Source organism: Larimichthys crocea, chromosome I (assembly GCF_000972845.2).
Source record: "Larimichthys crocea isolate SSNF chromosome I, L_crocea_2.0, whole genome shotgun sequence".
Lineage (NCBI taxonomy): Eukaryota > Metazoa > Chordata > Actinopteri > Sciaenidae > Larimichthys > Larimichthys crocea.
This window is the reverse complement of record NC_040011.1, coordinates 27,775,016-27,802,757: the sequence shown is the minus strand read 5'-3', so window position 1 is coordinate 27,802,757 and position 27,742 is coordinate 27,775,016. Positions and strand designations below refer to the sequence as shown.

The following is a 27,742-nucleotide window of genomic DNA, read 5'->3' as shown; positions in this document are numbered from 1 at the left end:
TGTTACATAATTAATCTATTTCGAGATTGAGACATTAATTGCAGTCTTCTGGATAAATAATGAAACCGGCAGGAGGATGGTTTAAATTAATAGAGACATCCTACCGTCTTCCCGACAGACGCCGAGGTTGACAGCGTTCAGTTTCAGATTCCTCCTGATAAGGTGAGATGTATCTGGTTGAAGATAGAAACTCTATTTTGCCAGTCCAAGCCTCTGATGGTCTAGTGTAAACTAGGGGACCACTGTACTATCTCCTTGCGTCCTTGTTTTTACCTGTGAAGAGCGACAAAAAAAAAATAAAAAAAAACACAACGATCGTTAGAGTTTTTGTGTTGCTTTTGTTTTCTGTGGGTTAAACTGGGAAGATTTACAAAGAGCGATGCTGTGCATGCCAGGGGACCGGCCGATATCTGGGCACAGTAGGCTCCTTTATATGAACAGCGGTCTTAGAATCCACAAGCGGCTTGCTTTGCTCTGGCTACAACATAACACGCAAAATTGAGCTTGTTTTGGTTATCACTACTCTGCTTTGATGCGAGCAAAGCAGTGGCACGCTGACTTTCTACAGAACTTACAATCAGATGTCTCTATTCTGACCAAGTTGAGAAAGAAAGAAACGAGAGCACACAAGAGATACAGAAGAAAAACATGTGTCAGTTTTAGAGTAGCTGTAACGCGCCTCAAAGAAGGCACGCTCCACAAAGGGAGGCGGCCCCTGAGGGAGACTCATTGAAAAAAAATGAAATGTGTGTGACCCTGATACAGGAGTTCATGTAAAGCTTTTAATACAAGTGGGAATTTGAAAAACAATGACCGATGATGGTAAGTGAAAAAGCATTTCACAACAAATGATGATAAAATGTGAGCTAAATGTAGTTTAACGAATGCAGGCGTATTGAAGAAAGGGACATAAAACTTTTAAATATTGGAGTTTCAAATTGGGTTAACTATTAAGGCCTACAGTATGGACTCTCCATGTTTGAGACAGTAGCGGGTGAAAAACGTTCACTCTTCCGGCAATATATAATCTTGGAGAGGAAGGGAAGGTTTGGTGCATATCAAAGGAAGGAGGGTGTTGAAAGCAAAGACCACAGCCTTGGGATATGGACGGAATAACCTCACAGAACCAAACAATGTGACAGGGAAAGTAGTCACTCAACATCTCCAGGGAATAATACATGTAACATCACAAACTGGGGCCCTGCGTCAGTTCCTCCACGTAAACCTTTATTTTTTTTATATTCTCCACCACAGCAGACTTGACTGTTGCCTTCAGACATTTTTTCCCAATCGAATGATAGAGGAGAATATGGAAATGAAGTTAGAGTGAACTTTTCACTTGTGCCAGTCTGATCAGTTCTTTTATTCTAGTTATTTCACATGGAGCATCAGTTTTCAATTAAACCTTTTAAATTGTGCATTTCCGTTCACATTTTGCAACTGATTATGGACGAAATGTGAGCAACACCCAGGAAGACATGAAGTGTCAAAATACGATTTCATCACTCTGGTTCTTCAGTTTCTGGTGTATAATATAAATACTTTTTCGATACGTGTGGATTTTGTCTGGTAATTACGTGTTTAGTTGAGCCTTTAACTTTTTATAATTAAACGGGAGTTCGGACGGGGTATATTTTTAAATAAATGACAAGATGCCAAAACGGTGTGCGTAAAAAGTCGTGTGCAACTCACAGAAAACTCGAAACCTGTCGTGTGCAGAAAAAAAAATGTGGTTGTGCAAGAAAAATGCAACGGAACGAATAAAACCAATTTCAGCACAGATGGCACAGTGTTAAAGAATAGATGAACGCACCTGTAGAAGAATGATTGGGCGCAAGTTTTACTACCATCCACTGGAAGATTGCGTCTTTCTCTATCAGGAGAAAGGTTGTGCAACAGTACGATCTCTCCCGGTGGACGGCGCTGTAACACCGCAGATCCTGGAGGATGCATATGACTGTACTGCAGATGAGCAGTAAGGAACCTGTCCAGAGAGGAGTTGTTCATGGGTGTAGGAATAGTAATAGGTGGTCCCAAACTATGAAGCACCCCAGTCCTCTCGTGGAGCGCCATATGAAGGTCCCCAACTCCCCGCAGACTGTGCGTGCGTATCCATGTTTTGGCACAATGATGGTATCCAGTAAAGTCTGGGTACTGTGGTGTAGAAACAAAGTTCTGTGGCGGCAGATTGATGCGTGATCTTCTTACTGGCCCTTGGTGATACATACCGCTTTCTTTAATCCAGAAGGTATCCCACATACATGATTTGTACAAAAAAAAACATTAAATATAAGAAAAGAACAGCAAAGGGGTAATGTGGCCGTTTAAGGCGACATTTTTGCCCTGAAAAACTGCTTAAAAAACAATCCTTAGTCTGTTTATGTAGTCCAAATGGGTTCCCAGTGTGAAATACGACGTAAGTCCAGTCTGCTCCCAGTCTCACATGATGTGACTCCTGCTGACAAGATGGTAAAGGTATACTAAGGCCCGCCTGACGTCACCCAACGCTCAACTCTGGGAGATTTGCATTCAAATGAGAGATGACCGGTGCTGCCGGCCCAGCTGTCCCCTTGCGCCTGTCCTGAAGCGCGTCATCACCACCTGACAGTGGGGCCTATCCTGTACACAGATTCTCGTCAACCATGAATAAATTAACACCACAAACCTATAAGCAGCTGCACGACCCGGCAATAAAACCGAGGATACACGTCACTAATGCATCAAGGAAAAAAATGCCTGTGCGTAATTACGCGCAGATGTATTTTATTTTCGTTAGAAACACCACGTTTTAAGTTGCAATTAATTGAGCTAGAGTCTTCTGCGTTATAACAGAGCTTGTCATATTTACGCACAGTTTATCTTTCCAAACTAAACCCAGAACCACCCTACACATGTTTTTTTGTTTAAAAACGTGTTTATGGTGGGAATTGAAGCAGTTTTCCAACCACACTTCACGCGTAAATCGCGTTTTATTGTTAAGATATTCACTTGCAAAACGAGGTGCAAAGTATGAGAGACTTTTTTTTCTCTTGAAAGCAAGCCGGGACCTTTCGTATCCCCTGTGTTCACACCTCAAGGTCGCACTTCAACAAGCTAATTCCCGGTTACAAGGAAAACTCCAACAACCCCCTCTGTGAGACAAACAGCGGCTCTTCGACACATCACGTGACGGCTGCCCCCCTGAAATATAAGTGAATTTAATTTTTTCTGTGGTCAATCTCATGAGCCGGCTCCAAAAATGTGAGATTTAAAAAACTCACTTGGCATGCAGTTAATTCAGTCACCACAAAGTTTCTAAAGCTACTTATGCTGCAAACTGATGCGGCGAGTTAATGTTAACATAAATCGAAAATGCCATGTCATGACATTTGAACAATTATTTACAATGTCTTTCTATTCTACCAAGATCTAATTTCAGGCCCCAACTGAGCAGTATACTCTGTGCATCTGTACAGATAGTAAACGTTCATTCGAGGAGCACCACACTCTTCTAACTCTCATATGTTGTCTTTTTGTTGTTTTAATTTTCAGATTAATTAGGCAGGTGTCTCAAGGCCCTATTATCAGAGCTGACTAATTGGCTTGTCTAAAAGTACGCTCAAAGTCTAAATGTTGATGGGTGTCCTGAAGCATCTGTTTATTGACCACAAAAATTATGAGACAGCCCACGCAGTCAACCTCTCCTGATCCCGCAGCATAATTCAGCTCCCTGACTTTTTGGTGCTTCAACGTTCAACACTAACACTGTAGTGTCACAATACATGCTATGAAACAAGTTTTAAGTCTTTCTCTTAAAGGATTCTACATATTTATATGACTTAAACAGTTTTTTTTTCTCAGTGTGATGTGCAAGAAAGTGATCATAAAGATTCAGGTCACATCAGACTTTATGGAGTGAATTATTGAATCACTTTCGTGCATAATTTTTCCTGATTTTGAGACTACACCCACAGTTAAACCGTTCATGACTTTTCCCAGTCTGTTTGTCATCACAGTCAGACGGGTTACATCAGTACTGCTTTCAACACTGAGGCTCTGCGTGTAGACTCCACTGCTGCTCTTGTGGATTACTACAAAACTTACAGATGCTGTAATTAAACTGCTGATTGAACCATCCAGTGCTTTAAAGTACAAAAATTCTTTACTCAAGTTATTGTACTTAAATACACCTTTGAGGTCATTTTACTCCCCCTGTCAAATATATTCATTTATTATTTACACTGCACAATATAAGTGTGTACCTGGAAAACTTTAAACCGTCTTTTCTGACAACACTTCCTGTTATATACACATAAATAGTGCATTCTTTAGTGTAATGCTCAATAACATGTGTAATATACAGACACAATTATTTTCTGTGAATAGGATGCCAATATGCATACTTAAAATGTGTAGATGTGTATAACTATTTTTGTTATGTTGTTTTTCTATTTTTGAGTAGATATTTTCCATTTTTTATTTTTATTATGAGTTTAGACTATTTCAGATTCTATTGTCAGTACATTTGTGGTTCTATTTTTAGTATATATGAATTGTAATCTATATAAGTATTTTATCTATTATCTATATTCTATCTATTGTATCTATTTTTTAATGGTTTATGTATTTTTATATTCATTTTGAACCTTTTTATTATAGGTTTATACCCTGTGTTAACTGCATGGTGCTTAGATAAACTGAATAGAAATAGAAAACGGTTTTAGCTTTCTTTTCTTATATCATCTTGTGTTCTGTGAGCTGCTGAATAACAAGTCGATTTCCCCTGGTGCGGATCATTTAAAATTCTGTCGTATCTTTACTCGAGCTATTCATCACTATCACTATTTCCATTTTCTTGGTCTTGAGGGGGACAGCATTACAATCTTTAAGTAGTCAACCTTATTTGCACCTTACCACTGCATCATTAAAGGGACGTGCACATTAATACACCAGTAAACTTATAATTAGTTAATTGAGAAAATAGACCAGTCGACATATGAGTTACTTTTTGGTATTTAGTAGTCTAATCTGTAAAGTGTCCTTTCACTCTGCACATTATATGTGAAATGTAAGGACTTTTTATCATAACAAAGTATTTGTACACAGTAGTACCACAAGAGGGCACCCTCCACAACAAAGCACATAACCATGACGTTGGTACAACACTCAGATATTACTAGATGCATGAATCAGGCCTCTGAATGACAAAGAAGTTATTGTGACAGAAGTTCTAAGGCTCAGTCCAGGTTCGAATCTGACCGGTGGCTCTTTTTTTTTCCCGCATGTCATGTCCCCATCTCTCTCTCTCTTCCTCGCTCTCCCGCGATTCCCATGTCCCTCATCTCTTTCTTTCTCCCCGCATTCGGTCACCTTCAGCTGTCTATCAAAATAAAGCCTGAAAATGCCAAAAAAAAAAAAAAAAAAATCTTAAAAAAGAAGAAGTTTTACAACCTGCTCTTCACATGATTTTACCCAATTAAATGACAAACAAACTGTTTTCGTGAGCTTTCCATCTCGAGAGACCTTTCTTTAGTATTATATTTTAGACAATTAGACAATAGTTAGAGGGCACAAATCTTAAGGTCCGGTCATTAGAAAAACAATATATCCTTTATAAATGATGTTTTAAAAATCCTCAGTGCATTTTTGAGGATCTTTCATTAAACTAAGAAGAAAAGAAGTGATGGATATTTCATCTCCCATGTTACTTTGCACATTTTCTTGCTTGCATTCACACGGGAAACTTTCTGTTGCAGTGTTTTCAGATTTCGTAATAACAACCCTAAAAAAGCTTTCTTTTTTAATATTCAGCTCCAAGATTTCACCACATGTTGTCATCTCCTTTCTCAGTCTATTTCAGACTTTTATTGTGACACACCCTGATGAGTAACATGACATGTTGTCAGATTATGCTTATCAAATGAATAAAGTGTCGTTTAGAGAGTGTGTACTACTGTGACTCATAGACACGACACGTATCACACCATGTATGCTCTGTGGCAGTGTATAAAGGATCATGGTTTTTTTTTAGCGCTTTCAGTTTCAGTCCGATGTTAAACAGTTGGAAGAAGAGTAGAGAAATACACGGTATAGGTAAAAGTCAAAAGTATTAGCATTAAAGTAACTTAAAAGTAAACTACATCGTAAAAGTCCCATTTTAAGACCTATATATTATATTACTGGATTATAATTACTTATGTTAATGTGTTCATCACAACTAACTAGTAATTAAAATTATCAAAATAAATGTAATGGAGTAAAAAAGGTAAAGTATTTGCCTCGAGTTAAATGGAGACGAAAAAATAAAATGGCGGAAAAAACAATAATCACTAACTAATTCATTCTAACAGTTTGTGAGCAAATAGCTGATTAAATGGTCACGAGATGGCGCAATTGATTAGTTTTTGTGCTGTCACTGTTTCGTCTCATGGAGCTAGAAATAGAGATAGATAGATAGATAGATAGATAGATAGATAGATAGATAGATAGATAGATAGATAGATAGATAGATAGATAGATAGATAGATAGATGAGCTGAGCTCAGCACAGTGTGCACAGTAGATCAGTCAGTGGTGAAGCAGCTCAAGAATTCAGTTTGTTGCATAACTTTATTGATGTTATTAAAGTGGCCTCAGTGTTTCTCTGCATGAACACTTTACACATGTAAACCAGGATACTACAAACAAAAGTCATGTTCAAGTATTTTAATGAATTTGTTCAGGGCAGGAATAGACGGTGACAAGATTGTGAAAAATGTTTCTGTTTACGAGATGTTATTTGACATCATTCCCTGGAGAAGGAGAGCACATGAATCATAATACACGAAAAGTTAACTTATTTTAATCCATTTTGGCACAAGTAGTGTGTAGACCCAATTTCATGGAAGTCCAACCAATAAACTCATGGTGACAATACAGAAAAAAACCAGGGAAGTCCAACAGAGATCTGAACCCGATTTCACAGCAATCTGTCTAATAGTTGTTGTTGGTGGACCAACCAACAGACCGACTGCAATTTTGTGTCTCAAAACATGAAAACCCCCAAAAAACTACACTTCTTGACAATCATGGATTTCACATCCTTCCCACTATATGATGTGTGGCAAGCTAAAGCATAACATGCAACAGAGATGAGACAAGCCAGAGTGCAAGCCACTATATAGTACATGTGGAAGTTGCTGCAGACAGCAAACAGGAGGTTTTGTTGTCCCACATTTGGACTCATCGAAGGGACTTCAGTTCAGCAAAAGCAGGCACGGCGCAGCAGGGAGGCTGCACAGAAGCCCAGCAGAACCAGAACCGGACAGAAAGGGGATTAACATGAAGGGGGAAAAAACATGCTCCAAAATAACACCACCATGTTCACATTAATTATGCCACTGTATTTTTTCCCAGGCCCTCCTGGCGTACGAGTGCTCTACACACCCCGTACCCCCTGCCAGAGAGGTTAACAATGAGGGTAAGCGGGTGAGCTGGTTTCACTGCAATTTAAATGTGCACAGATGAATCTGAAGACTAAAGGCTGGCATAGTTTTGTTGCAGTTCTCTGGAAACAATCAGATATAGGGTGTGCAGCGTGATCACTGAACCATATGGAAACAGGAGGTGATCAGATGCTCTGATCTTATCTGATATAAGTCTGCTTTCTCTTTGTTAACACTAAACATACATGGAGAGATAGAAGGGGAACATATGCTGTGAATAAAGTAAACACTCTGCAATATTTCTTTGTTTTTTTTTAACTCCATTTGCATGCCAGCCTGTCAAATTTAAACTGAGACCAACAATACGAGCTTTCTGATGTTTTTAAGAGGTCCAGTCAAAAAAACTGAAAAACAACTATGCTTGAATTTTGCTTGATTGTTCTTACTAATTCACAACACATGGCTGGCTCAGCCAGAAGAAAAATGCCACTTTTTTAATTTCCTGAAAAGGGTTTAAAGTTCTTGAAACTGCAGCAACATCACAGATCCTCATGAATCATTTCCCAAGCAACACACAGGTGGTGTTAACAGGTGGAGTCACCAGATGTTCCTAAGTTTATTTAGATTTTGATTAAGTCATTAAGTTGGTCATGAACAGCTGCACCAGCAGTGTGGCTCAAGTGATGGTTCATGTGTGTTTGTTCACCACTGAAATGACTCAGCAAATATTGGGTTTCTGACAAATTGACAGACATGAGAGATTAGTTTCCTCTAGCTCCACCATCAGATTGACCTTTGTGGGGGTCCTGTGTCCTTTCATGGTGAATTTACTTTGGTTTATGAACAAAATATGCAAAAATAATGACATTCCCATCAGCCACAGCAGTACTTGCAAACACGCTACATCCACCCATCCATGTTCTGGGCTGCGGGGGCTAGAGTTGATCGCCTGGTACACCCTGGACAAGTCGCCAGCTCATCACAGGGAACACATAGAGACAAACAACTATTCACAATCACATTCACACCTACATACACCATGGCTTCAGTAAAAAGAGTCATTGTTCTTTTCCCTTTTAGTTTCAGTCTGATGTTCAACAGGTTGAACGAAGCACAGCAGTGTTGGATGAAGTACAGAGTAGAAATACACGTTATAGGTAAAAGTACAAAAGTATTAGCATCAAAGTAACTTAAAAGTACTCATCTAAAAGTCCCATTTTAGACTTTATATTATATTATTGGATTATAATTACTTATGTTAATGTGTTCATCACCAACTAACCAGTAATTAAAATTATCAAATAAATGTAATGGAGTAAAAAAAGGTAAAGTATTTGCCTCTGAGTTAAATGGAGAAGAAAAATAAAGTGGCGGAAAATTGAAATACTGAATATTCATTCTACAGTTGTCAGCAAATAGCTGATTAAATGGTCACTAGATGGCGCAATTAAGTTAGTTTTGTGCTGTCACTGTTCTTCTCATGGAGATAGATAGATAGATAGATAGATAGATAGATAGATAGATAGATAGATAGATAGATAGATAGATAGATAGATGAGCTGAGCTCAGCACAGTGTGCACATTAGATCAGTCAGTGGTGAAGCAGCTCAAGAATTCAGTTTGTTGCATAACATTGATGTTATTAAAGTGGCCTCAGCGTTTCTCTGCATGAAGAGAGGTAAAACAAGACCATCTGCTACTATTTTTAGAGAAACAGCTTGCATGGCTGACATGGCTTCGTCTGTCACCTAATGTGAAACACATGTAAAGCAGGATACTACAAACAAAAGTCATGTTCGAGTATTTTAATTAATCTGTTCAGGACAGGAATAGACGATGACAAGATTGTGAAAAATGTTTCTGTTTACGAGACGTTATTTGACATCATTCCCTGGAAGAGGAGAGCACATGAATCATATTACTTACATAATACAAAACACTTGTTTTAATCCATTTTGGCACAAGTAGGTTCTGATTTGGTGCTGGATGACAAGTTAGAGGATCACCAAAATGATTTCATCCTGAGGGGAGTGGAACAAATTTCATGGAAATCCATTTGCTCACCAAACAGTGGAGATGATGTACACTAAACCACACCCATGGTGGATTATAGGAAAAGTCAGGGGATTACCAAAGTTATTAAATTTGGTTGGGACATTGGCGCTGCATCAAAAACGTATTATTGTAGATAGATTCACACACCTACAGGCCAACTTAGAGTCACCAATTAACTTGCATGTCTTTGGACGATATAGTGACAGCAGAAAATATGGAGAGGAAGTGGAGTACAACATGCAACAAAGGGCCTCCATTAGAAACAAGCAAAACACAGTTTACAGATCATTGTTTTGCCCTTTTTACAGTTGCAATCAGAAATATTCAACCCCCTCAGCTCAAAAGACATTATAGTGATGTGGATGATAATGAACCTCATTAAGCAACAAAAAATATTTATTGATACAGTATTTGAGTTCCTCTTGATTGGAATCTTTGCCCATTCGTCACATGCCAAAACCTCAAGCTCAGTGATGTTTGATGGCTTCTGTGCACTCCAGGATGTTCCAGGATCTTTTTCTTAGCCAAGCTTTGTTTAACTTGTAGGTGTCAACAGAAGGCATCACGTTCCTCTTTAAAAATGGCCTCGCTTGGTGTTTCTGGGAATTCATGATGCCAGGTACAGGATCAGGAACGCCAGTTCTGGTCTGGCTGTAGAAAAACATTAATGACTCTCCTCCATGCTTGACCATGGGGATGGCATTCTTCTGGTTCTTCCACGGTCAAAGGAACTCTATAATGATGATCTTTACTTAACTTAATTATGATTCAACTCCACTTTAGGACATAAAAACTGTCAGACAACTTTAAAAACAACAATATTACCATTGGGGTTGAATATTTTTTGCCTTCGTTCCACCTGGCTTCCCCAGTTCAGTCTCACTGTCTTTGAGCACGATACTGAGCCCTTCATTTCTCCAGATGGCTGCCACTGTATGAATATGTGTGTGTGTACGAGTGAGTGAATCATTGTGTGAGCTTTGGCACCTTGCATGGCCGCCTCTACCATCAGTGAATTAATGTGTGTGAATGGGTGAATGTGACAAGATCAGAAAGGTGCGATATAATTTGCTTTCCCCATGTCAGACATTCACACAGCTGCTACACACGACACTGTATTAACCTGTTGATGTTTGTTTTTTTGCCCATTGAACCACGGTGGTGCTGAAGCTCTTTATAGTAGCGTCTTTATTTAGCTGTATGTGTTGTTGGCTCTGCCTTATACTTTACTTATTAAAGGTGGACTGAGTTAGGTATTTTAAGGGGACAGTATCCGGCTCATTGTTGTACATTTAAGTGAGAGGCACGGATGTGGCCTACCCACCATTCACCTTCTCAGGCAGGGGTCTGGGAATAGCTTTGGAAGGCCGTTTGTATGGGGCGGAGAGGGGAGAGAGACCTTTGTACTGTTTGGTCGACAAATCAGTGTATGATAGGATTTCAAGCTGCACAGATTAAGTTGGATGGTTTCTGGCATAGTTTCAGAGGTTTCCTGAATTCATTAATGCCTCTTTTTCAGTGATTGATTAGTGCCGTGTTTTGCAGCTCTGTTTGCTTTGGGAAGAAGCTGTGGAAGCGTTTAAAGAGGGGAGAGGCAACTTTTATAAATTGTTCAATGAGGGAAACAAAAACAGTGCACCATGGGTGTGGTACCTGACACAAACACAACATTTATGATTTGTATATCTTTGCACTTTGTAACTGAAACTGCTGACTGACCGATCAGATCCTGAAATGGGGATCTTCCTTCTGTCACTCTTAATGAGGCTTCTTCTTAAAGACTTTGACTTTGATCTACTACTGTGGCAGAGACAGATTAATTAATTAAAAAGAGAAATCATCACCTCTTAAAAAGAGGTGATGTACAAACTGTTTTAGATTTTATGAATATGATTTCTCCTTTGTCACAAGTTTGACATTTTTACTGATAAAAACAATGCTGTCACCCTTGACTTGAGTATTGCGGGCAGTGGTGGAAAGTAACTCTAGTACCATACTTAGGTACAGTGCTGTAGTCAAGCGCTCTTTGTTCCACTTTATTTGGCAGCTACTTTTCAGATTCAGATTATAAATATAAAAGATCATCTTTGATTTGAATCAATAAACTCTCTGCAGTGTGTTCGCTCGTTATCAGTGCAGCTCCCAGTGGAAAATGTCTTCATACATACTGCCTGCATGGAAAATTACTCTGCATAGGTTCAGATACACAAACCTGTTTGTCACCAAAAGAAAAAAAAACATGACAGTCAAGAATACCCTCCCCCTCCAACATCCTTCCCTTGTTTGTTTGTATCGAATTTTCTGGGAATAGCCAGAGGTTGTTGATGTGTTTGGATGTGATGTTGACCCCTCACCTTACAGTAAACATGGTAAATCCTATGAGGACAAGTGGCGACAGTCAAGAGCCCAAGGGCCCCCCTCTGACACACCCAGTACCCGTAAGCAGGGGCACTGCACCCCCATAGGAAGCCCTGTGTGTGGCGTCCTCCGGTCGTGACCAGGATGATTAAGAGTTCCTTCCTTTCCTGCTCGGAGGGGCATTGTCAGACAGGCTGCCGACACCTTGTCCTGGCAAAGGAAGTGAGTCTCTCACAGCCCAAGGAACAGCAGAGGGGCTGAACATTGACTGCTCAGTCCAATCTAAACAGACCTAAAGATCTAAAAAACCTGTGGAAGAAACATCACTGTTTGATTGGCAATGCAGCACAGGATAAGAGATGTTATTTTCACCCAATGGTTTGTGCTACAGTTCACTGAGGTCATGGTGGATGGTGGTGTTGTATTTAAGTCCACGATGTTTCAACCTTTATGTAATAATATACTTATAAGCGTAACCGATGAAGTAGCCGGTGAACGTATATCAGGGTTTTATTTATTTTAATGACAATGAGGTGATTGAAGCTGTTTGCTTGCAGTAGATTATCAGGAAAAAGACATGCACTGATCTGACTTCACTTGAACAAAGTACACTGTGAACTAACAATGTTTCTGTCTTATTAAATGAGACATGCAAACACATTATTTTTCATAAAAACAAATCCAAAGCACAAAAAAGCTAAATGTCAGCAATGACAAATGACAGCATAGTCATATATCCTAAACATCTACAGCCAAGCTCGCAGCTTTGTGAGGCTGTAATGCCAAAACTCGTAAACAAAACCAAACTGTTAACTGTAACACAATAAAAGTTTGTTGTTGTTTCATTCTGGTCTACAAATGTGAACCTCATGGAGGAAAAATCAGAGGATTGTTATTTCAAGCAATTATGAGCCGAGACTGTGAGTAATATATAAATATATAGATCTTTATTCATTCTTTTACTTCATATTAACAGTGTTGGGAACATTACTCTCATCAAAACTAGTTTGTTACACTACATGAACAAAACAGAAAAAGCTAGAAGGATGTTTTGATGGTTATGTATAAAAAAAATTCAATATAATCCAAATATGTTTGTCTTTGCATTTATGTTGAATGTAACTTCGATGGCAGTGACTTAAATGAGATTTAAGACAGAAATACAAGAAGTGAACATACATAAGAAATAATATGACAAACTGCAAATGTTAATTTCCAATAATGTAGCTAAGAGTTAAATAAAAAATGCAATCTTTGTAACACGTGACCCTCAACACTGTTTCATAATAATATACCTTTAGAATACAAAAATTATACTTGATATAAAGTATCAGTGCATAATCACGCCCTCTCCACATAAACAAATTGGTCACAAACAAAACATTTTGAAATACACAGGGGTTCAAAATATTAATTTTATACTTCAGTTTGCTGACAAACACTGTTTTCTTTAGTGGTCAGCAAGAAGATGCTAGCTGCTTTCTACAGGGTGTGTGTACGCTAACACAAGTGTTAATGAAGGCGTGGTCCACAGTACTTTCAATACATCGGATATGACAAATGAAATGTTGTTAAAACAAGATGATTTTACATGTTAACAAATAATATTAGAACAGTGAACCAGAGCTGACTAGGGCTAAGTTTTTTTTATAGCCTGCCCTGCAAGCTTTACTAACACTTAGCATGAGACGAAGGACCGGAGAATATCCACATACGTGTTTCTGCGGGAGCACATTCCCCGAGCTTTACAAACGTGAATACAGCAGCACAAACAGCATATACATCTGCAGTGAAATGTTGGGATATTACATGCTAATATCAGGAAGACTGAGCTAAAAAAAAACAACAACCTTTTAACTTTTAAATATGAAACTAAATAAACAAACAGAGCAGGATTACTAGGTAACAGTGTTTACAATCTAAATAAATACATGATTCATATTTTACTAGTGCTTTTTGAATAAATTGTTCCTATGAAGTCTTGTTCTAATCTCACGTTTCTAACTCGACAAGAAGGTTTTCTTTTCACTTTCTCCATACAAATTTAAGTCAAGTTTCTTTAATAGCAGACTGGGGTCAGGAGGAGAAATCGACATGTACAGTAACTCTTCATTTAAATGCTTTCATGGTCGAGATGTAATGGTAAATCTGAAGCCGTCTGCTCTTACTGTCAGCTTTACTCTGTTTCCTCCATTAACCTCCATAACCTGGAGATCTTAAAAAACATCCACCGCTACATGACAGAGCACTCCTCTCTCTCTCTCTCTCTAGTTGAACTGATATATTTTTTTTACAGAATTACAGGAGCAACGAAACCTCAAATAAGAGACTTCTTCTAATTAATAATTGGTTGTACATCTGCTTTTTGCAAAGCTGAACTTCAGCTGCTCTTCACATGGGCGATTTGGCTTCTCTTTAACATTTTTCAGAAATTGCTAGATATAAATAAGCCTCATTATAAACTCAGCTATCCTCTCTTTTTTTCTGCATGTTTTTCCTTGTGGTTGTAGTTTATTCAGATCTGTCATAAAGTTGGAATCATTGTGGTTTGTTTTCACAGTAGATGAAAAAAATACCTGAGCCTGTTTTCAGCTGTTTGATATATCACAGTGAATGTGGAATGAGCCAGCAGCATTAACATCAGCGCCTGCTACGTCTGAAAACTGAAAAAGAATCAACCGTCTACAGGTTTCCTTTTGCTGCACAGCAGACGCCCTGGATGTTGGAAGATGCAGAAGTTACAGTCGAGTAGATTCATAATTCATCTCAGAGCATCCTTTCTAAAGACTTTTGAAAGGAAATCTCATGTGTTCTCCTCCCAAACTTTGCTACAGAACAGTCCAGAGATAAGAGTCAAAACAGAGGAGAACAAAGCAAAGGCCTTGGGGCTGTCAGTCAGATTCTCCAGGGGGGGAGCAGGAGGTTACACAGGCGGCGTGGAGTAGCGCACCACATAGTTGTAGTCAGGCGGTGGGCTGTGACACTCCAGGCTGGCGTCCAGGGCCGAGTCGTCCAGACTGAAGTCCAGAGAGGGGACTGTGGGTAGGAACTTTTCCTTCTCTGAGTCAGTCAGCACCGACTCTTTACTCTTACTCACTGCCTTCATCCTGGAAACACAAAATGAAATACAAAATAAATATCACAGCGATACTGGTAATTCAACTAAATGTAACATAAACACAGGAAATGACAGGAAGTTGATTCAGAGTGATGCAAAAATGTCTTTATCTCTTACAATCACAGTTTAATCCATTAATTAATCCATTAATAAATTAAGATAAGCCAATCTACAGAAAATGAATCTGCAACTTCATTAAGCAAAATGTCAAATATTCTCCAATTCTCTGAGTTATATATTTGTAATGTTTGATGTGTTGGTTAGACAAAGCATGACATCTTTAGGCTATGTGATGGACAATTGTCACAGTTTATGACATCGTATAGACAAAAGATTACTCTGTTGATCGAGAATACAATATCCAGATTAGTCGATAATTACATAGTTATAATCATTACTTGGAGCTTAGTTTCAGCTTTTCACAAATAGTTTGTTCATGAAAACAGAGATTCAGAAATGTAAGCAGACACATAATCAGCCTGGTGCAGATAACTGTAAAAACAGAAACAACAGATCAATGTGGGCGACAGAATGATCTGTTAACGTGACACAGGACGCAGTATGTGCTCCACATTATTATATCATTATAGCATCTTTAAAGTTATCCTGATGGCATAACTTTTAATTTGTGCAAAAATTTGCGGTGACAATTGGCGTGGTCGGTGGGTAAACAAGCAGCTGTGAACTTTAACTTGCACATAATATGAAACTCTTATTTCTACGTTTTTTTTTCAAGACAACTTGACTCACTCACTCTGACAATAAAGGACTGTGTTGATCTTGTTTGATTTAAGAAATCCCCCTGTGAAAGTCTACAATCAGACAAACCTCTCCTTATTCAGTTATGATGTAATCAATCATCCACGGCTTTTCTGCTCCACTTGATGTTCAGAATATGAGTAATTGCCTCTTATTGTCTTTGGATGTTGCTAAGGGTTTCCAGAGCTCCTCTCTCGAGGCCAAAGGGTCAGTGCCCAGCGGGGGTAAGTGACACCGCTGTACTGGAATGCGGCCTTGATGAATAACTACCTGCTGAACTAGGGCATCAAAAATAGTTAACAATAGTACAGTGTTGTCGTGCCAATGCCGAGATACAGGTACAATTGGCAGTTGAGCAACAGGAAATAAAATGAGTCAAATGTGAATAATAGCTGGTTTTCTTACTCTTTTATGATACTAACATGAATATGTTTGGGGTCGTACAAAACAGGGCTGTGTTTTACAGTTTACAGTCGACTTCAAATCTACTACATCGTTGTTTTCTTGTCAATATTGTTCAATCAAAAAGTGGTGCAAGCCACGGGAGAAACAGGTGGACTTCACCTAAACAAAAGGAGCACAGCGCTCAAGCTAACAGGGGAGGCTCCTGTAAACTCTACTAAGTTCAAAGGTGGCAGTGATTGAGCAGTTCCCCAGCAAGGAAGTCCTCTCCTCAAAATGCAGGTCATTCTCTGCATGCCTGGGTCGACTCTTTCTTCCACGCCAAGAGCCTGATGACAAAAGCAGGCCTGTAATGAGTCTCTGAAGAAGTGAGTTTGATGAGCCGTGCTTCAGATAGTGTCATAAATCTGCTGAGTGCGTAACTTCTTTCCTGAGCAGTTGCTTTACATGTCCCCTTTTAATAATTTATAAGAGCTTTTAGATCGTTTTCACAAGTTTACACTCCTCTTCGAACACATGTGAAGATTTGCTTCGGGACAATTTAGTTTACTGCTGTTCCTCCTTTAAATCTTTTGAGTCTAAATACTTTGAAGGAGTATTATTAGTTGCCACTATGCAGAAAACAGCAGAATGATACCACAGGGTTTAAAGTGTAATTACTTGAGTTCAGAGGTTTGACCCTGTAAATTAACCCTGCCACTGGGCTGCTGTAAACTTAATATGTAAGCCTTACGACACCTAGAGAGACCCTCTTAAGAAAAAGATTTACAGAAATCTGACTCCGATTTGACTTTATCCTCAAACAACTCCTAAATTGAGAACATATTGTCTCAATGTTTTTTTTCCTTTATGACGGTTTTATATACTTGCCCTGGTGGGATTCACATCTTAAAGCCATCAAAGGATTCACATGATTTTTGGAGTATAGACTTTAGTCCAAGGTCACTCCTCTGAGGTTATTTGTGTTTGTCACCTAGCATTGCATTACACCAGACAGCCATGACTCATAAGTTAAATCCATTTGGGAGGTATCTCATTCAGGACTCTACAGCGAACAAAGGAGTTTTAGTGTGCGCTCTTAAACTGCCGAACCACAAGTGACATATCCACATTGCTTTTGTGCTCAGCTCTACAGTTTGTCACCTTCAAGCTTTTTCCCGCCCACTTCTCTTTTGTACCGACGTCCCTACCGCATAGCTTCTTCAGACAAAAGAGAAACCTTGCCACTGACGTCTTTTTAAGGCAGAAAATACTTGTGTGTGTGTGTGTGTGTGTGTGTGTATGACAGTTATAGCATCTACATTCCAGCACAGCGGGGAGGTTTCCAAGTAGGTATTTTGCAGTCCCCTCCACTGTGTTTATGTGCGCTGATTTGTCACTTGCAGGGCATGTAGAGGGGTGCTGTGTGCTACGTACGCCAGGGCCATGATGCTCAGAGGTCGGCCTGCCATTGATTCGAGGCGCTTCAGAGTCTCCATGTTGTCAGACGACAGGCCCATCCCGCTGTCTGACTGACCGCCCTGATGATGAAGAGACAGAGCGAATATGATAAACCCTGAATGTCACAGTGCTTCACAGATCAAAACAATTCTTAGGGAATGGTACAACATCATGAAATTAGATAACATATAAAAACAAAACCACAGAGTGAGTGAAAGTTTTTACTTTTTAGGGTAATCTTTTGACTATTTAGCTATCAGGACTTCCTTTAAAGCTTCAATGTGGCAAAGACTCTGCTGATCTGATAGTGGGGGGATCTTTGTTTCACAGTGTTGAAGTTAAAACAGTAAACTATTAACCCCTTTGTCTTCAGCCTGGACTTAGAAACTTTAAAAACATTTGGTTGTCACACCCTGGAGAGTTGAAAGATCAGAAATAGTGAAGCCAAACCACTGACAGACTTTGACAGTAATCAGCAAAATCTTAAACGAGCACAGAGCCAATGTAATTCAGATATGTTTTCTTTATATAGATTTTATAAGAAGTCATACTGCCACGTTTTACTGCATTAATAACTTTCCGATTTGTAGAAAGACTGAATAAGACTCAAAATGTGCTGATTGAGGTTAATTAAAACAACACTGTAGTGAAGTTCCAGCTAAATACTAAATGTATGTTTGTCATCTCACTAATCACCTGGCTCGGGATAAGTTTAAGCGCAGATTGTGTTTGTTTCTGGTCTCGTTCCAGAATGAATAACTCACCCCATGATTCTCATTTGTCCCGCTCTCCATGGAAACCTCGTCGAAGGTTTTCACACTAGCAGGGCGGATCTTGATATTCCTGGCAAGAACATATTTTAGAGGGTAAGTCTCTAAAATACCCCAAAATATTCTCTTTCTGTTTAGAGAGTCCTTTGATTACACTTGAGGCAAAGTTCAGCAACAAAACCACAGGAACTTAATCACTTAAATCAACACTGTCCACCATCTAAGACATTGTACTTTGAAAACATGCCTTGTTTACTTTGCATTTCAACACTCAGTGCTTAAAACGACTGCTTAATTTGGCTTAAGGGGTAACTGTCATTACTTCTTTTCAACACCTCCTCAATAAACACTTGGTGGACCTGTGAAAAACCTAAGAGCTCAACAAATATTATTTTAAGTGCACATAAATCTTGAAGCTGGCTCTGTGGTTTTAGGGTAAATTCCTCACAGGAGCCACATTACTGAAAGATCTCCTGCCAGCGAGCTGCCATGTGTATATTTCTTATCATGTGTGAATCAGGTCTCGGATCTGAAGCCACAGGAACACTAATTGTTTTGGGTATTATTCAATGCGAAGTGAGAAAATTATTTTCATACTCTGCTGTTTGCTTTTAGCAGTCTGGGTATAGGTTTACATGTCTTGAAGATAAAATGATTTATTTCCTTTCAATGTCTTTAGTTCACAGTAAGTGCAACAGCAGCGCTTTGAGCCAAGGCAAGCTCACAAAGATTATACTAACATGCGGATGTCTTGTAAATATAATGGTCACCATTGTGTCTGATGGGAGTATCATCAATTTTACATATATTTGGTCATAAACTGAAGTATTGGACGAAGGAAAATTTTGACCTAATAATGAGTAAGATGTTTCACCCCTCTGCAATCACTTAAGGCAGGTGGCTGACCACCATGAGTCATATTGTGGTTTTTCCTCAGCACTGTCTGAAAGTGTTTGCTCATGGTGGGAATTGTCTCTGTAATTAATATAAAGAGTATGGTCTGGACCTGCTCTACATGAAAAGTGTCCTGAGATAACTTCTGTTATGATTTGTCCATCCATCCATTATATGTAACCGCTTATCCTCATCAGGGTCACGGTGGGCCTGGAGTCTATTCCAGCTGACGCCCTGGACAAGTTGCCAGTTCATCACAGGGCACATAGAAACAAACCACCATTCACATTCACATTTACACCTATGGCCAATTTAGAGACGTTATGGTTTATATAATTACAAAAATTAAAACTGAAATGTCAAACTCATGGTGGCTCAAGAAGAAAAGTCACTTGTGTGCATAATATTTAGAGCCTATCCATCTGATAGATGGTCTGATTGGATGAAGTGGAAACCTTGACCTGCTGGTGGCACTAGAAGAGAGTTTTTGTTGGAATATTTCAGTTTGGAACAAAGTGGTGGATTGAATGTCGACACATCAACGTTGCCGTCCTTTGAGCCACATCACCTGTGTGGCTAAATAACAACATCTGTCCAAGTACGTTAGAGTTGTACAATGATCCATGTTCTCACCAGGTGCTCCCTGAGTCGCGATGGGAGATTGGTCTCGTGGGCGTCTCCTCTGACAGCACTGTGGTGGACGGGTCTCCCACCTTTGCCAGCAGGGCTGTGTTGATGGGTATGTAGTGCTTTCCCTCCTAAATCAAGCAAACAGAGACAAACATCTCAGAGTGCAGCCTTATACTTCCATGAAGCAAGGCTTAGGTAAGTGGGAGCTGTATGCACACTATACAAACACACGCACACCCACAGTTGGTGGCGAGCAGCCAAAGAAACTAAGGTCATACCTAATAAATCCAATACAATGCTCATGAAGTTGACAGAGGTGGCAAAGACCGTGACCAGCCTTCCTGCACTGTAATAATAGCTTTATTAATATAAGGCAAACCCCTCCACTGTTCTTTCTGTCCTGTCTCAATGTTTTCTTATGAAGGTAGCTTTTACAGCCTCATTTATATTAGTTTTGATTAGATGTGATGTGTGGTCTTATCTTCATTACTAATTACTTCAATGGACAATCTACAGCTCTGTGTAGTCTTTGCAGAAGTAATGAAATATAGTTCCTTTTCTCTGTGTGCAGCATCGGTTTGTGCAATCTAAAATCAGGAGAAGAAGCTGCTCTCTTTAATTGCTGGAAGTGGAAACATAATTATCAGCATCTAGTAGATCCTGATGACTGAAAATGATCTCTTCTTGTTAAGGCTCTGGCCAGTTTCCTGTCATCACTGCTAGTTACTGCCAAGTATCCCACTTTCTTAAGTTTCCACCCATCTTCTCCACATTTTGTTATTCTTTCACCATAAAATAATTATTGACTTGTAAATGTCAGTGGCTTGCTAAACTACACTGGATTTTATTTATTTATTTATTTTTAATTATTTTGTGCTTTCAGGAGGTGATGGTGTCAAACACACTGTTCATATTAATTTGAATGGAGGACTAAAGGTCCACTGTTGTTTTAGACATATTCACATTTAGACCTGAAACATGTGACAACAGGAGGGGACCTGGTTAGACCGGGCACAGCTTGACAGGTCATGGGGTCACATCAACACATCAAAACGAAAACTACATAGCCGAAACTGACCTATGTTACATCACAACTAACAATTACACCACTTTCCATGAGTTAATGTGTAGTTCCTCTCATGAGACTGATGGTGCCATTTCAAAGAACCGAGTGTTTGAGAAACGCTTCTTTGAATAGATTTGTTTAGACTGCAAGATTCTCTCCAGCAAAGTTGCTTCCTGAATAATCTGCAGTGTGTTCCTCATTTCGCAGAACTACAGACTAATATTGTCACATAACAAGTCATGACAGTAAAGTATGTAGGAACTAAAACTTTCACCAGAGCTCAACAACTGCTGATCATCGGTCATCATCATCATCATCAACGTTCAGTTCCTGCTACTGTTGAAACAAACCTATTACACTGACTGGACTTTTTCACACAATGATACTTATAGCTCAAACAGTCATGTCTATCATACCTGTTGCACACTGGCCTGAAGAAGGTCTCCCAGCCTTTCCACCAGCTCAGTGAAGGTTGGTCGTTCCAGTGGCTCTCCCTGCCAGCAGTCCAACATGGTCTGATATCTAGGAGCAAAGAATTCACCAATGAACACAAACTGTAAGACTGACACATGACAAACCTTCAGCATGACCTTCAGCTTCATGCTATTGTAGGAGCCAAAACGTGTATTTGACTTTGGCTTGGGATTCAGACAAAGAGTGAGTAGGGCTCTGATGTTTTCTGTCAGTTTGTTTGATTCTTTTGTCTAATAAACAATATAAAACACATCTGACTTGAATGTGGTTTTTGAACGTGTCACAGTAAAGAGCCGATTTAGCTCCTTAACTGCTTTTTTCGATAGTTCGTACAGCTATGGTTGAAGCATTGTACGCTGTGAGTAAGCACCTTTAAGAAGGAAACACACAAACGTCTTTGCATTGAGAGACCACATCTGGTCTGTCTGTAAATCAACTGTCATGGAGAACATTTGTACATGCCCTGTTTTTTTTATATATATATATTTGGGTCTCTGTTGCTGAATCGGATTCTTTCTCGGTCTTGGGTGTGAAGACCAGTGAAAGCACACAGCCTCGCTCAGGTCTCTGACAAGCTGTCAGCATCTCTGCCCATGTGGGAAGACTCAGAGCCTTTGTGTGAGTTTCCATTGCAGTGGCCTGTCTTGTTTTTGTAAAGAAATTTAGAAACCGTGCACCACGGCTGCTGTTTAAATTACGTTCACAGCATGTTACTGATTGGGATTGGTCGGTGATGGATCCCTGTCCAGTTTTTGTTGCAGCAACCATCATTCTCCCCAGAGATATCTTACATTTTGTTTATTATTCCCCTTCAGCATTGTATTTAGTCAATCTCAAGGTTGAAGACTTGGAAAAGCAGATGGTTCAGTGTTGTTGCTGAAAGAGGTCGAGCGGCTGTGATTCCCACATTAATGAACGTGGAGTATACTCATCCAGGTGGTGGCCCTTCTAATGGTGACAGGATGTGGAGAGCATGATCACAGCCTTTATGCATATCAGTGAGGAGGGGGGAAGTAGACACATTGTACTGACTTCACAATTTAAACCACATTTCCTGCCTGATTTGCAATGAGAATAAATAGCCTTCCCCCACATATTTTTGGTCTAGAGGGAGTGTAATGTGGCATTTTGTAAGGGGGGAAGGTACTAAAGAAATGAGCTACTTTGTCCGGATGGGCAAGTGTGGTGGGAAGTGAGCATCCTAGTTATTGTCCTCCCACTCTTTGAGCAGCATCCGCTAAATTCCTGTGCAATGCATCAAGACGGGGGATCAACATTCCTGACGAATCAGTGCTCTAGTTGTACAAATTAATTGCTCAATACTGTCCTGCCTCATGTGCTTTTCATTATTCTTGTATTGCTAGTTTGGGTTGAGGGTCAAGGTGTCAAAACCTTGTCTTACACACACATGTGATCAACTGCAGACCTCCAGTGGATCAAGAGAGTTCACTCTGCTGACTCTGAGTGCATCCCATTAAAACTGGTATCAGCAGGTTTTATCTTAGCTCTAAATCAGCAGCAGACCTCACAACCATAAGCATGCAAAATATATAATCTGGCAGGTCTATTTTTGCTTCAACTGAGATGGAAAGTATGGGAAGTTCTTGGCACCAGTAGGTCTACATCTACAAATCCTCAGTTCTGACTGAAAACTACAGTCTGGATTAAATTTTATGTATCATTTCTAATCACTGTCTCCTTTGCAAAGCTGGTGAATTAATTCAGTCAGCTTTACTTGGCAAACGTTGTTGGACCTTTTGATATCACATCATTATTAAGCAGAAGTGCAACATTATGCTTTCAAAACAAATAAGATTTGTGGCCTATATGAGTCGGTTGAGTTTTAAATCAAAACCAGACACAACATATGCACACATGCTGGAGTGAGACTCAGCCGCAGAGCCCAGAGTATGATTGTCTGCACACTGGACAAAGTAGACAGTCAAAGTATTCTTATTACAAAAAATAAAAAATAAAAAAATGTTTGTCTAGCTGCGTCACTGACTGACAGCACTGATACCAAAGAAGAGGTCTCTTTGTTCTCTCATAGAGCACCATCCACCAGCTCAAAAAAAAAAATCTCCAGTCTCTGGCTCTCCTCACTGAGGGAACTTGGACTACAGACATTGCATTTAATCATGGTGCTCAGTTACATCTGTGCCACTGCCAGTCACAAAATGCTTCAAAGCTTCAAGCTTGCAGAGCTAATCAGTAGCTAATGTTTCCTGCAACACTGAGAGCAGGATTACCCATGACTCTTATCAGGCACATCTGACCTGCTGGTGTAATCACAAAGAGGGAGAAAGACACACTGTCTTCTCTTATTCGTAGCTTTTTACTTGCTGTGTATGTAGCTGGGGATGTGGAGCTGGTTGGTCACAGAAAGATAAATAGAATGGAAGTTTAGTGGCATATTACTTTTGTTTTCCTGGATTTAGCGACATTACTACACAGCTTTACAGGATAGGACAGAAAATCAGCAAATAAAATCAAGTTAATGCTCCCCAAAACAGTCCGCTTGACTGTTCTCTTGATCTGGACAGCATTTAGTTTAATTTGTTATTTGCTGAAGTTAAGAATAGTTAAGAGGAATCCTCACATTTCAGATGAAGAGTATTCTGGTGCCCTCATCCTCGTCCCTTCTTTCAGCCTGCAGCAAAACTCTTCATCAATTTGAACACCAGGGTACGGGGAGGCACCTGGGGGAGGCAAGAGGTTTATTACAGAGTTATTTGTACACACACACACTGTCTATCTGGTCATACACACTGTAATCTCTTCTACATTCTTCAACTCCAAACTCCAACAATCTAATTAAATATTGAGGGTTAGATTAAATTTAATTTGATGATACAGTAAATGTAATGTACAGTAAATGTGATCTTGTTATATTTGGACTGAATTAATTAATCTGTCAAATGTTTCAATCACCAACCAGAACCAATAATAAAATATTAATTTAGAGCCAAAGACTTCAGTGAACAGTGAACCGACTTGTATTCAATTTCCAGTTTTGTTGTTTTTGGAGAATAAAGCCTGTTACGGCCACCGCTGTCTCGCCCCGATATAGCTCTTGTGTGTGTGTAGTGTTTTTGTATGCAAATACAGGTATGCAGTTGCCATGCGGTGACTGGACCTTGGCTGAGGAGGTGTGGCCACGATGGCGCCAGGTACTGGCAGCCAAGAGGACTGGTGCTGTATCCTCTACGCACTGTCAATCGGAGGGGCCCAAATGGCCTGTGTCACGATTATTTAAACGGCAGCCATATTAAAAACCATATTTGTGGCTACCCAAATTTAAATAGAAACCACAGATTCAGCTTGGCAAAGTGTTTAAACATCTATAAGAAATAACTTAGTATATTTAATATTTCATAATAAACGTTTGATTTATGTATTTTGGACATTTTATGGTGCAGACAGAGGAAAAAAATCCAAACTGTTTAATAAAATTATCTTAATGTTTCATATTGTATCTTTAATGTTGTAAAATACATACACAGTGGTAGTTCTCTCATCTTTTTGAACATCAGTTCTGACAGTGATATTCATCTAGTATGACGGCTCAACACTTTACTAACAAGATTTGGATATTTAAACTCACAAAACAAAGCTGATACTTTTTGTTCACAGAGCGATCTGAAAAACATGCTTGGGTTACCCTGAAAACTTTTGATTCCAGACGTGGTCAGATTGCAAAGCTCACTTCTTTGCCATTTTTCTTGGTCATTCTGTATCCTTGTTTCCTGATTTATTTTTCTGAGGATCTGCTAACACTACCCAGATGTGTCAGTGTTTCTTTAACGGAAAATGTGCGGAGAATGTGTCAGGAGTGAAGAATAGGGAGAGAGAGAACAAGAAAAAGTGTCATAATGACGTCAGTGTGCTTTACATTTAAAAGAATATGCAATTTGACACACTTTTCTTTTAACTGCGGAGGGTGATGACACGGTGTGGCAGTGATTCAACAGCAGCACAGTTAAAATGTACAAACTAGCGATACATTCAACTTTGCTTTTTTACACGTACTCTTATGTTTCCCCTGCTTCCCATGGTGACATTTAAACATACAATATTTCACGTTGAGTCTCGCTATAGAAATGTGTGGTGAGCTCTGTGCCATGGTGCGCAGGCAATCATGGACCGACACACAATGCTGTCTTAAAGGCTACAGTGGTTTCACAGCAGGGGCACACTTTTACACTGCTTGGTTACAGTGAGTTTGTGTTGCCAGCTGGGACAAACGGATAACTTAAATAGGAGGCGTTCTCTCGTTTCAATGTCCCATGTCTGTACTAAAAATCACAGTCTAACTTCACTAATGTTTTTTGCATGAGTGGCATAAAAATAGTTCTCTCAGGCTGACAATGCAAGCCTAGGCCCTTTGTCCCAAAGGCACAATTACACAGTGGAAGAAGACAGTTATTACCCAGTGCATCTGGTGAGGCTATATAGCCGAGGGGCACCGAGTGGGTCTACCAAGCGCTCACTGAACATCTCTCATAAGAGAACCTCGTGTTTGAGATGCCAGGCTTTTTGCAAATGCGGGGATGTAACGAGAAACACAAACTAACATTAAATGTGAATGGAATGTCAATGAGGACTATTTGTCTTTGCAGTGCAGGTTGTTTTTTAAAATGTTGCTGCTGTTTACCAATTAATTCTGCACCTCTATTTTAGATGCAGATGATTTGAGTCTTTTGCAGCTTTGTTAGTTGACACCTGTTGCTTTGAAACGGACCTATCAAACCACAGATTGCCACGCCTGTTTAATAGCTGCTTGGCATTCCATCAAATATGATACTTCGTTATTGTAGTTGGCAATTGATACGTCAACATTTTGGTCCTAACTTGTTTTAGGTTTGGATATGTTATTTTCGCATGTCAAGTAGTATGAACTATGAAGCTAGAACTGGTTGATGCTGAGCCATGACACTTACCCAGAGAGAAGATCTCCCACATGAGAACACCAAAGGACCAAACGTCACTCTGAGTCGTGTAGATTTTGTCAAAAATGGCCTCGGGTGCCATCCACTTCAGCGGCAGTCTGGCCTGTACAGGTATTAAGATAAAAAAAATAATTTACATCTATATCTCACCTGTATGGAAATCTCTCTTATTACATTGTCACATCTACATAGAGCCAGTCGGTTTAAACTATGAGAGCAGATGCTGCTTCCAATCTAGCTAAGTCTAACTTAGTCTCATGAGCAAGTTCTCTTTATCTCACATTCAAACAAACACACTGATCTCAATTATTTTTGGTGACATTCCCAAGAACTAGTGAATTTCTCTGCCAAGTCAGTGATAGCTTATTGTTTTGTTTTATATTATTGAACATAATTTACAATATCTGCTGAAAAAACAATTTGAGACTTACATCTCCTTTGCGCACATAATCTGGGTCTTTGTAGATGTCTCTGGCAAGTCCGAAATCACAAATCTTCACAACATTATTCTCAGAAAGCAGGATGTTTCGTGCGGCCAAATCACGATGGATACACTAATGAAAAAAGGGAAGAAACAAAATCTTATTCAGTGCAACATTTACATATTAAAGTTTGAATCTTCTGCATGTAATTCAGTTCACAATGGTGCTCTATGTGCTTTAAAGAACGGCTGCTGGCAGAGCAACACATGGTCAAGTCATCAGTGATATTACAATAGGAGATGATGTGTTCCATATCCAGGCTAAGAAATGGTCTGTAACGGGTTATTTACAACAATGGCCTCATTCTCTAATCAGTCCCATCCGGCCTCTGCAAAATTATGAATGACTTGATAATGAATGAGTTGTACACTGATTTTAAAAACACTGGAGTAACAGGGTCACGATTATACAACAAACAAATTAATGGTTTTGCAAAGTTTGTTGAAATTGTGGAAAATAGTTGACCTAAATTTAAGAGAAGACATTTTTTAAGTAACATTCTGCACTGTGTTTGAACTGTATGCATGTCAACTCCAAAAGACTTGATTACACTTGTAAGTGAGTCAGTTTGCTTCTACTTGGACATTGTTGGTGTTTCTGGTTTAAACACAACAGTTAAAACAAGGGTGAACACAGTGAACTTTCACTAAACGGAATAAAATGTGCCCAAATTTATATCAAAATAACATGGCCTTTAAATCAAAAACGGATAAATTCCAACATTAGTTAAAAAAACAAAACAAAGTACCTTGCGTGAAGCCAAGAACTCCATGCCTTTTGAAACTTGGAAACTGTAGCAAATTAAATCTTCCAGTGTCAGGACTCTCTTATATAAATCCTCAGATTCTGTGAAACAAAAGAACATAAACACATTTTTCAGATTGGATGTACATGGTGTTTTTAAATTCAAGAGAATAATCCTCCTTATCTTGTTTTTCATTGT

General features: G+C 39.3%; 1 protein-coding gene across 1 annotated transcript in view; it reads right to left on the bottom strand.

Annotated features, from left to right (window-relative positions):
- Positions 1–12,740: 12,740 nt before the first annotated feature.
- kdrl (kinase insert domain receptor like) overlaps positions 12,741–27,742 on the bottom strand; it is a 39,767-nt gene continuing 24,765 nt past the window's right edge. Inside the window, exons 22-30 of the mRNA XM_010736572.3 lie at positions 27,548–27,645; positions 26,749–26,871; positions 26,309–26,420; positions 23,968–24,067; positions 21,311–21,416; positions 19,832–19,956; positions 18,299–18,377; positions 17,511–17,614; positions 12,741–14,922 (exon numbers count right to left, since the gene is read on the bottom strand). Of these exons, the coding sequence (XP_010734874.3) occupies positions 14,739–14,922; positions 17,511–17,614; positions 18,299–18,377; positions 19,832–19,956; positions 21,311–21,416; positions 23,968–24,067; positions 26,309–26,420; positions 26,749–26,871; positions 27,548–27,645 (1,031 nt within the window). The 3' untranslated portion in view covers positions 12,741–14,738. The remainder of the gene's footprint in view (positions 14,923–17,510; positions 17,615–18,298; positions 18,378–19,831; positions 19,957–21,310; positions 21,417–23,967; positions 24,068–26,308; positions 26,421–26,748; positions 26,872–27,547; positions 27,646–27,742) is intronic.